This window comes from Solanum stenotomum, chromosome 1 (assembly GCF_019186545.1).
Source record: "Solanum stenotomum isolate F172 chromosome 1, ASM1918654v1, whole genome shotgun sequence".
NCBI lineage: Eukaryota > Viridiplantae > Streptophyta > Magnoliopsida > Solanales > Solanaceae > Solanum > Solanum stenotomum.
In genome coordinates this window covers 8,754,965-8,766,920 of record NC_064282.1, presented here as the reverse complement: position 1 = coordinate 8,766,920, position 11,956 = coordinate 8,754,965, and the positions used below count along the sequence as shown (strand labels likewise).

Below are 11,956 nucleotides of genomic sequence, written 5' to 3'. Positions count from 1 at the left end.
AAGCTTTAACTTCACCTTTAATGATTTTATAAAATTCCTCAAGAAATGCACATCAAATAGCAATATGCAAGATTTACTTGAAAACAGAATCTTAATCTATTCTTGTTTACTGTGCAGTTACTGCAGTAGGAAGAATCTACTGGTTCTGTAAAAAAAAAAACTTACCTATCCTCTTGATTGTTTACTAGAACACCACCCAAATCTGCAACCTCTCCAAGAGCTGCTCTCCATTTTTGGACCTTATCCATCCACTCCCTCTTTCCTTCATCACTTTCAGCTTCATTTTGCCTCTCATATCTCGTAAATGCTTCTGCAAAACTCTTTTTCTGATCTCTAACTTCAGAAGGATCCACACGGTAGAAGACAGGAAGAATTGCATGCCCTTTTGTCCTCTTATGTTCAAGGATTTTGACAAGTTCATCAAGGCACCATGTTGAAGTAGCATAGTTCTTTGAGAGGATAATTATTGAACTCCTCGAATTTATAATTGCATTCTCTAATTCTGTCTTAATATTTTCCCCTCTCTCAATCTCATTGTCATCCTTAAATGTACGCCACCCTGCACCTACCAAAGCTGCATAAAGAGTGTCAGTAAAAGTCTTGCGGGTGTCTTCACCTCTGAAACTCAAGAACACATGATAAATGGATGGAGAAACAAAGGAGGAAGATGCTTGTTGTTTTTCAGAACCCATCAGATCAAGTTTACCAATCAATTCGGATACACAATTACACAATGCTTTAATAGCCAATATATGACACAAGGACAACAAAAATGCAGACTAGAGAAAGCTAGTATTAGGCTAGTTCTCTTATCTGCTAATAAATTAATAAGCTGATTATTTATTTAAGCCTTGGATCAATGAACACAAGTCCGAATTCTGACTCAACGTTCACTAACTTCTGTCTTTACCACTAATAATGAATTAAATTAACCAAATGCGGTCCAGGAATCTATGCAGATTGATTATGAAAAAGATAAGGGACCAACTGCTTAATTAACTAATCCTGTTGATTAGTTTATTCAGAAATCTACAAAAATATGGACTCATTAGTTGCACCGGCCAATATTCTTTCTGCAAAGAGCATCTAATGCTACATAATAAATAAAACTGAATTAAGAAAATTGCACTTCATGTTAAATTATGCATTTTGGTTGGCATAATGAAACAATAAGATTATTTCAACAACTCACCAATTATCATTTAAAAAAAAGAAAGGATGATTTGAAGATTGGTCGCATAATGGTGTAAGAAGAAACCCTGATTATTCTATACATACATACATACCCTGAAATATGATAGAATCGCCATTTCTATTGTTGCTGCAAAGTGACAATCCATGGCTTCCGACGATTTCTGATTTTTCCGTCTGGACCTAATACAAATTGAGTTCACCCATATAACTGTTGGCATCCTCAGACAAAGAAGAAGGCCCAAAATAATCCCTTATTTTTTGTTTAGACTCAACGTTATATTTGAGTTTTCACATGAAACATTAGTTGTCATATTTGTAATATTAGTGCACTTTTAATGTTCCTTCAAAATTTTGTCCATTTTTTAACATTAATTTTATCGTAATTTATGTATGGAATGTTTAATCGTTATTTTATATATTTAATAGAAATAATGACTTCATGTGAGAGATTGTGAGAAGAAGACCAAAAAGTGCACCAATATTATAAACATGAGGGAGTATTAATGTTTCATGTGAAAACTCAAGGATGACTTTGAGTTTTAAACCAAAGATGAGAGACTATTTTGGACCTTCTCTCTATATGGGTCAAAATAGACTCACGGGTTATTTCAAATTTTTTTTTAGCTTTCCATCCGGTGTTCGGTACCTATATTGAAGCCTGAAACTCGACTAAATCCGGATTCGCGCCGGAAAGTCCCACATTATTTGTGTTGGTGTAATATACCACAAAATACAATAAATTATTGTTCAAATAAAATGACAAAAATGAATAAACAAATTTTTAAGCCGAGGAGGGATATCTTGCTCTCTTTAAGGAGATTCAAGTTCACCGCAGCATAATCTACATCAATCCAGCAATAATATTCTTGACTTGTCCCCTCCAGGATACAACAGCTCAACAACGTCGTACAACTCAACCAACTCCGGATTTAGTTAAAGAGTCCAAAGCTCCACATAAGAACACTTTCCTTCAACATATAAATGTTCTCTTTTGTATAGTAAATATAGTTGAAGACGTAGAATAATTTTTTTTTGTCTCAACTCTCTTTTTCACTACACTAACCTCAATATAAACTTCTCATATTTCTTACATTATTTTTTTCTGAAAATACATTAATACTACTTATAAGTCAATTTAACTACTATCAATCTAATTTTTAATTATCTAAAATGAATTGAATTTTAAATGAATTATACTAATAAATAAGCGGTTAACTTAAATGAATTGGACAAATTATAAATTTATGTACTAATTTTACCATCTATACTCATATGGATGATTATATATTTGAGTAAATATAAATATCTAAATAACTTTAAATTACAATTTTGACTCTATTAGTATTTTTAATTTGATGAATAATTTTATTATTGTATTTCTAAGATTATTTCAAAATTTTCTTTCCAAAATAGAACTTTTTCATACATATTAAAACTGGCTTATCAACATATTGATTAAGCATATTAGCTCAATACTTTTCTCCGAACATATATATCATATTTATAAGATTAATTTGAGTTAAGACACTGGTGCAACTATATATGTTTTTCATGTATGAATCAGAAATATTGGCATAAGACTTTCCAAGTATATCGATAAATAATACTTAAAAACAACTTTCAAAACCAAAGCTAATATAACTGGACATAAATTATCATATCATATATCATATATTATTATAAGTGGGAAGCTCCAACATTCAAAGTTGGATTACCATTTTGCTCCTAGACTAAATAAAAATGTTATAAAATATGTAAATAATAAAATATTAAATAGTTAAAAGTTGAGTAATCATTTTATCATTTAAAAAAAAAGTTATTTATCAGTAATTTAACTACATTTAATTGATATTAATCTTTCATCTCCCCATTAATTAACCTAATACAAATTACTTGAACTCAATTTATAATCCTACTGTTTCATATCTCACATTTACTATTTTTTCCCTTGAGCTTCCAAAAGTTATATGAACTTTTCATGTTCCTTGTCAAATAGAATTGGAGTAATATATAGTGCATGTGCAGTGATTTTCTATAACTCAAGTCACATTAATCTTTCATCTTTAAGCTTTATATAATATATAGATTAGCAGCTATATGCCATAAAAGTTTGAATATATAAATATATATTGTTGATTGGTAACTACTTTATTCCTCTTATGTTCATTTTAGTTCTCAACAATATATATTTAATATATGAAAATTTCCTTCAGTTTGCTAACTAATTCTTATTTATTTTTCTATATTTCAGATTTTATTTGGTAAATGTGCGCTCTTCACTTCTCATCATCAGGTACATAATGGATATGCTATTAATAACTCTTTTTTTTTTTTTTTATCAATTTTATTATTTCACATACATAAAATATAGTTTGTAGAAAACGTGATATAGAATTAAGATTTTTGAGATTTAAGAAATTGTCTGTATAATTTTCAGGATATTTAAATCTTATACTTTTTAACATCTTTTACTTATTTTAACTTTTTATATCAAGTCCCTTGTTCTTTAATAAGGATCGATTCTTATTATATTTCGTAATGCAATTATACTTAAACAATACAAGTAATACTCTTATGTCAAATTTTCGTATGAAAGAAAATGTTCTTGAATAGAGATTGATTCTTATTATATTTCGTAATATGATTTTATTTCAACCATACAAATAATATTCTTATGTTAAAGAAATCCTAATCTTGAATCAAAGAAAGGATACATATAGGTGCAATTATAATTAATATATATTGATTCTTTTTTTTTTATGTCAGTAATAATTAATTATCTTCGCCATAATATAATTACTATTTTTTTACTAGGTACTATAAAATTAACAATGATATTCTAGCCATATTAAAGAAGACATATGTTGATCAACTTTTTGTTCAACATTTACAAAATACTACTTTCATTCGACAACAACTTCTTGTTATGCATACGACTATAAGAGGAGGAATTCCCAATTTCTGAAAGTCATGACATAAGTTTTAATATGCTAAGCATTTGAAAACATAACCAACCTTGCTTATGTTCACATTTAAACTATTAGGTGCTCCTATTAGAAAACATGGAAAGTGAATTAATATTTAAATTTGAACAATTTCTATTTTATAATTCAATTTTTAAAATATAAAGAAATTTTATAATAATAATAATATGGGACAAGCATACGTTCCCAACGACTAGTAATATGAAAAACAAAAATCCTAGTTAATTTCTAGTTCCTATACAAAAAGAAAATCCTATTGAACTAAAGTCACGGATAAATCTGCTGACATCGAGTGGTGCGACTAAGAAATTTGCTGAGGGAGTCATCCTTTTTGTTGAATTTTGGATCAAATTTTCCACTCAAACAATATTCCGACGAAATAAGTCTCCGCATTCAAATTAATAGTAGTACTACTATTTTGTATTATTTCAGGCCGTTTTGGACCAAAATAATGCTTCCCGCAAAACTCTGTAAGTGACAGCTTATCATCGTTGTCGACATTGCCATTGCTTGGGATCGCAGTGAGGAGGATAAATATCGCAGAAATTACGAGTATATGAACTTTCTTCCATTGTTTAGATTAGGGCCATTCCTCCTGCTACTTTCACAGAACCTGACTCAAATATGTAAGCTGTGTTTTCTAGAATTCAAAACGAAAAATCCTAATTCCGTCCCTCCCTTGTATTTTTGTTAGGTTTTACAACGTAATTTACTAGAAGTAGGATTTTGAAGGGAACAGTTAATCCCCAATATGGATAACTTCAAATTGCTTACTTTGCTAAGTACCCAAAACGGAATCTGGGCCATCATGGCCAGGTTCATCTATCCGGCCCATTGGTTAGGTGCAAGGAGCGGTTAATTTTCACCGCAAAAATGTCCATTTTGGGGTGGTCGGTCGAAAATATCACTGACATCAATATAACAAATAATTTTCACTCAGTATAAACTTATTATTTTGTATATATAATATACCACAAGTTATTATCGCATAAGGCACAACAAGTTATGTCTTACTAAATAACTTAAATTCGTACAAAAACTTATGTAGTTCAGTTTCAGAATCCACAAGTTATGTCGTAAGAGGCATAACTTAATTCTTACAAAATTTATGGCATGCAAAAAATTTCTAAATTTATGATGAGCGAATTAATGGCCTATACAACTTATGCGGCATAACGTAATTGCTATGGGACTTATGCTGATATAAGGATAATTTGATACACAAATTTTCATTAAATGAGCAACAAGGGCAAAACTTAAAAACCATAAGATAACTTTCTTAGTCAATGACAAATCTACACTCCCCTTACTCTATTTAACAACAGATTAGAAAGTTGACATGTTGAATGAAGAGGCACCAATGTTGTCCAACAATTAACTATCAAGATTCAAGAATAAATGGAGAGGTGATAGACACCTGAACTTAGCTCATAAGGAGACAAATCTCCACCAATTGTATGCTGTAGTGGATAGGAAAGACGACGACATCCTTCTGCATTAGATAGGGTGTCTTCCTCTTCCTCACTTTGTTCGCTGCATACAAGATATACACCAAATTTCTTAACTAAGCAACCCATGCTTAATGAAACAACAACTTGATCTCCTCTTTCTAGCTGGTTTCCAAACTTCCAATGACTAAACCATAGCATTGGATTACCAGGGCCTGCAATTCCAAAAATTGTTGGACCATAAATCCATTTGATTCCCTTGGTCTTATTGCTCACTTTTATGAAGTGTCTTTCACTGAAACATTCTTCAAGATATTCTGCATAAGCAACACATATCTTTAATCCTTGGATCTTAGCATTAGGAAGTGGAGGCACAGTGAAATCTATTGAGCTCCCTGTGCTTATATTGCTGAACTCGGTAGGAACCTTGCCTCCAGGAATGTAAATGTTGTGTATACCAAATTCGTATAGTCCCTGAAGGGGACCTTTGCTTTTTGTTGAGGACAGATAGTTGCAAAGTTCCACATCTACTGCTCTGACCTCCAAATTATCTAGGAAAGACATATCGAGGATATCATCAATGTCTCCAATAGGATCTAGCTTGAATACTCCCTGAACCTCAACCAGTTTTTCACAATTCTCTAAGTGCAAGTCAAGTGACCTCATGAAATTGGGTAAATTTGTTACTTTGTTCAGTGATCTGCAGTTACTTGCATTCAATATTTGTAAGCTCAACGGAAGCTCAGGGATCCACTGGAGCCTTGTGCAGTCGGCTAACTGAAGGGACTGCAGCATAGTTAGGCTCTTCAGGCTCTCTGGCAGGGTGGAAATGGGATTTCCTCTTAGACTCAGATATTTCAAGGAGGATAGGACAGAAAGGTCGTAGGGAATAAGAGTGTCAGTCAGATTGCTATGTGAAATATCCAAACTTTGTAAGGTGATCTGGAAGATATCTGACATTGAACCTGCTGACTTTGGCCACAGTGACATCCAAGACCAGAAGATTGAATAGACTGATTTAGCAGACAGAGAGTCGCTGCATATTGGCTTTTCAGCCTTGGTGGAAAATTGATCTCTGTTAGTCACATCCCGTGTAAGTGCTTGCAAAAACTTACCATTTCTCATAATCCTGGAAAGCTCCAGCTTTGAGCACCCACAGAGTGTTAGTTCTTGTAAGGATTTGATTTCCCAAATTTTCCTTGGAAGCTTCTTAAGGCTCTCGCATCCCTTCAGATTTAAGACAAGAAGTTTATGGAGTCTTCCAATGGACTCATGGACCTTAACCAAATTTATGCAATCTTCAAGAATCACTCTTTCTAGATTCGGCATTCCAGAGAAATTAGGGGTCTTCATGAGACTGTGTGAGTGACCAAGATCAAGTATCTTCAATGATCGTAGAGACTGAGCAAAAATAGGTAAAGAGAGAGTCAGTGAAGAAAAATATCAAGTCTGCCAGAACACAATCAGCCACAAAATCAGAAAAGAGTGGAAGTAAGCAAACCTTTGCTCCCTCCCAGGTTTGATGCAAGTTGCTATTGTTCATTTCAAGAACTACAAGATTTTCATGAGGAAAGCCATTTGGGAAGGATGTTGATTGGAATTGTCCATACCAGCGCATCCATCTTAATTTCTTTGGAAATCCTTCAAAGGTGCCAGAAAGCTGGAAATTCTCAAGCTCAAGATATCTCAATTCTTGCATTTTAGAAAATGCTTTAGCACTCATTCCAGCTTCATTTTGTACAGTCTGTGATCTTGCCGAAACAGAATTCCCCTGACCCCAAGAGAGGCATCCTACGCGAAGCCTCTTTGATGAATTTTTCTTGAGAGTCAATGTTGAAGTGCTCTGTGAATCATTAAAGTAAGGTCTTTTTGATATACTTTCATGTCTGTCTGGTTTGCTTTCATTTGATCCACGCATTTTAAGAACAAGCCCTTCAATAGATTCTGTAACCTGACATGGAAAGTAACATTGAAGTGCAAATGAGCTCCAGGAAAAATAACGAAATTGGTACAGGAGGAATGAGCCTTACAGTTTCTTCATGCAGTATACTAAGGGCATCCTTGTGATGCCAGATTCTGCTGCGTTTACCAGGTTCAGTGGGTGATTCTCGGCAGATGACCTCTTTACCCATTTCCTGTAGTAACTGATGCATCATTAGCTTGTTATCAGGAGTCACTGTCAGGAGATATCTATCAATGAGATTCTGTATTTCAGCAGTAGCATGGAAACCACATTCATCCAGAACTTTGATTGTATAATCTTTGTCCTTACCGACAAAAAAGCAAGCAATATCAAGAAATACATTTTTATCATGATCATCTGGCAAAGCTTCATAGCTTAGTTCAAGAACTTTATGGTTATGGCATTCAGAATATCTTTCTAATTTCTGTATTGCACCTTCCCACATATCTATACTTCCACCACGTAGCGAAGAGGCTAGAACCTGAAGAGCTAAAGGAAGCCCTCGACAATGTTTAACTATCTGCTTGGAGTGTTTCATGTACTCCTTGACGGGATGGTCTTGACCAAAGGTATGCAAGCTGAAGAGCTTAAGCGCCTCACGATTGTTCATCCTCTTGGTTTCATACATCACACAAGCATCAAGAGGGTTTAGCAAGTGTTCGTTTGTAGTTGTTATAATAACTTTACTCCCTGGAGGAATCCAATCTCTTGAATCAAGAAGTCCTTTCAGTTGAGTCAAATCATCAACATCATCAAGAACAAGAAGAAACTTTTTGTGGACTAAACATTCTTTGATCATGGAAGCTCCTCTATCAATATCATTTAGATCAATCTTATCCTCTTTCAAAAGATCTGAAAGAAGATTTTTCTGTAGGTTAATCAGACCACAGCTTTCTTTTGAAATTTCTCTAATATCTCCAAGAAATCTGCTGCATTGAAATCTGTCACAATGTAGGTTAAAAAGAGCTTTGGCAATGGTTGTTTTCCCTATTCCAGGTTCTCCATAAATCATCAATGTGCGAGAATTAGTCGAGCTATCTTGTAACCAGAAATTAATCTCTTTTACACGGGAATATATTCCAACTGGATATGGGGCGAAACTCAAAACTTTGCGAGACAGCTTACCCCAAATGTCCTCAACAATTTCTTGAATAAACTTCAGCTCATCCCTGCAAGAAGAAAAGGACCACTTAGATAGATAGCACTGGTTATAATGCAAATTATGTCACAACTGAACAAGATGGAAGTTGAATGTCCATAAACAACCCTGACGAGATAAATGTTGGAAAACAACAGAATATAAGAAATATACAAAAACATTTTAAACAATGCAGAGCCAAAATAAATTTGATTAAACTTTACCCGTCTTCTAGAACTATCCCTGCCATATTTGCAACCTCTGTGAGAGACGATCTCCATATCTTTATCTTTGCTATGTGCTCATTCCTTCTTTCATCCTTCTTCGCCATGATCTGCTCTTCGTAATTATGAAATGCTTTCGCATACGACTCTCTCTGCTTTCTAATATGGGATGGATCTACACGATAGAACACAGGTAGAATCATATGACCAGCACTTTCCTTCCTTTCAAGGATGTTCACAAGTTCATCTAGGCACCTTCTAGAATATCCATAATCTTCCGTGAATACAATTATTGAAATCCTCGATTCCTTGACTGCCTTTTGCAATTCTGATCCAACAATCTTTCCTTTTCTAGCTTCACTGTGTCTCTTGAATGTTTGAATACCTACATCAGTCAATGCAGTGTGTAGGATATTGATAAAGTTCACGCTGATCTCTTTGCCTCTATAACTCAAGTAGACATGATAAGAGCATCTAGGCCTGGAGACTGATGCCTTTTCAACTCTCATCATGAATATAGATCAAAGCTCTATATGAAGATGCTCTTTAATCTGCAAAGTTCATAAAAAAAAAGGTATATAAGTTACTTGAATTATGTTTTCTTATACAACAACAAACCCAGCGTGATCCCGCAAGTGGGGTCTGGGGAAGGTAGAATGTACGCAGACCTTACCCTAGCTTTGACAAAGTAGAGAAATTGTTTACGAAAGACCATCGGCTGAACAAACAGTGAAAAGAGGCAATAGTAACAACAGAAACAACAACAAAATAATAAGATACCAAGGAGAAACAACAAAGTAGTGATATAAAACTAACTATTTGAATTGGAAGATGGGAAGTGGTTATAACGGCAATTTTTTAATTTTTTTTTAAGGTTTAGATAGGTGGATCTATTTATTCATAACACAGTTCCTTGATGCTTCTAGCATATATAACTTTGGTAGTAAATATATCCTTTTGACATGTATTATCTTTAAAAAAAAAATGAAGTAGTCAAATCTTGTATCAGCTAACTCCAAATTACAATATCCAGACACTTGATTTGGCTACAAAATGGTTTTCATCAACATAGGTCAATTACAATGCATAACTACTGATTACTTTTAATGCTGGTTTCCATTCCCCCAAACAAACCAGCGTGGCTCTAACATATATCAAGCAATCAACAGAACAAGTTCAATTCAGGTTCAGTTTCTCCCTAAAACTCAAAATATGAAGTAATAGTATTCCTGATTTTACTCTAATTGTCTGCAGTTAAATCACAAAATAGAAATAATTTTTGGGAAAAAATTGAAAAGAACTAACCTTGTTTTGTATATGATACTGCAATTATCAACCAGGATTAAGCTTAAGTAATTGAATTCTTGGATGGTTATTATGCACAGGCGAAGCACTGCACAAGAAGAACCCCATCGGAAATTCAAACGAAGATGCACAGCGCTTATCTTCCCCAAGTCAACCCATGTAATATATTTTTAAAACAGATTATTTTCACACAAAGTGAAAGTTGGAAAAGCTTTATTTATATGACATTTCGTAATACGCCTATATTTTAATGGGTTGGTGAGTATCTTTTTACATGGGTAAAATATGGTTTGATATCCATAGTCAATCCATAAAAATATGGGTAAAATATGGATTAATCAAATGGGTTAAACTTCTAACTTTTATTTACTATAAATTCATGATATTACTTAAAAAATTATAATTTCTCTTGCTTTTTATGTTCTTCTATAGAACTAATTATTTTTCACTATAATTGAAAAACTGAAGTCTTTGGCCCTCCAAAAATATATATTTTAAATGTACATTTATTTTGTTACTTATAATTATATTTTTTTAATTATTTAATTTTATATTGGATAATAAATACATAGTGTAAAATAAGCAAATCATGTATTAGCATTGACATTGCTTAAAGTGCATTAAACATGTTTTAGTCCTAAAATGCAAATATTCATTTGCTTTGAAATTAAAAGTACTTTCCCCTTGTTATTACATAATTTTATTTTATATTGAAAAGTTATAGGATTTTTTTTTTTACTTTTATGATACAATAAAACTAAATGAAGCATTTTCAACATTTTCCATCTAAAAAATGACTGAAATATTTTTTACGTGTTGAATTCTTAAGTAGAGTACTACTTACTCATGAAAATATGGGTAAATATGGGTAAACTAGTATTTAACCCAACTCATTTCTTACCCAATCTATTTTTATTCATATCAAATATGGGTGGGTTAAATTATTACCCATTTTATGTTGACCCATTTTCAACCCACTCAAATTTTACCCAACCCACCCATTTACCACCACAATCTTGCAAAAGAATTTTATATTTTTGGATAAATAAAATTTGTGTTCATATTTTATGTTACATAATTAATATTTGTTGTGTGAGTTGTATAATAATTTTTTTCTTCGCAGTAATAAACTTGAGTGCAACCCCTATATTAATCTTTATATTATTTCATTGACGCGTTTTGAATCAAATCTTTACTTTTTTTTTTCTTTTTGATTGGCATACTTCACAATTGAGTACAACTGCCTCCTTTAATTAATCATTTATGGAGTTTACGTGGCGGCTCGCTTGAGTGAGTTTATAATAATTTTTTTTCTTCGTAGTAATAAACTTGAGTGCACCCCTTTATTAATCTTTATATATTATTTCATTGACGCGTTTGAATCAAATCTTTGGATTTTTTTATTGGCATACTTCACAATTGAGTACAACTGCCTCCTTTAATTAATCCTTTATGGAGTTTACGTGGCGGCTGGCTTGAGTGAGTTCCTCTAATAGTAATGGATTAATTTTTTTAGATCAAATCATTGATGACGAATATATAGATCAAATTATCAATTGAGAGCATTTTTTATTTAATTTCATATAGTTTTAAGGACATTCTTTATGACTCTTTTCCAAAAAAGAATAGCAAACAATTATAATAATTTGTTGTATACAGAAATTTTATCTCAATCGGTTTATAATCATAGTTAACATATC

The 11,956-nt window shown here is 32.7% G+C and overlaps 2 protein-coding genes across 2 annotated transcripts in view; both read right to left on the bottom strand.

Moving 5' to 3' along the window:
- LOC125853630 (disease resistance protein RPV1-like) overlaps positions 1–1,505 on the bottom strand; it is a 39,678-nt gene extending 38,173 nt beyond the window's left edge. Inside the window, exons 1-2 of the mRNA XM_049533355.1 lie at positions 1,487–1,505; positions 1,325–1,374 (exon numbers count right to left, since the gene is read on the bottom strand). Coding sequence (XP_049389312.1) covers positions 1,325–1,374; positions 1,487–1,505 — 69 coding nt within the window. The remainder of the gene's footprint in view (positions 1–1,324; positions 1,375–1,486) is intronic.
- Positions 1,506–4,996: 3,491 nt separating this feature from the next.
- Positions 4,997–10,431, bottom strand: LOC125853627 (disease resistance protein RPV1-like). Its single transcript, XM_049533352.1, has 6 exons — positions 10,257–10,431; positions 8,952–9,502; positions 7,657–8,758; positions 7,128–7,577; positions 5,596–7,027; positions 4,997–5,085 (listed from the first exon to the last, which is right to left on the bottom strand). The coding sequence occupies exons 2-6, from the start codon at positions 9,461–9,463 to the stop codon at positions 4,997–4,999; spliced, it is 3,585 nt and encodes a 1,194-aa protein (XP_049389309.1). The 5' UTR covers positions 9,464–9,502; positions 10,257–10,431.
- Between the last annotated feature and the right edge of the window lie 1,525 nt (positions 10,432–11,956).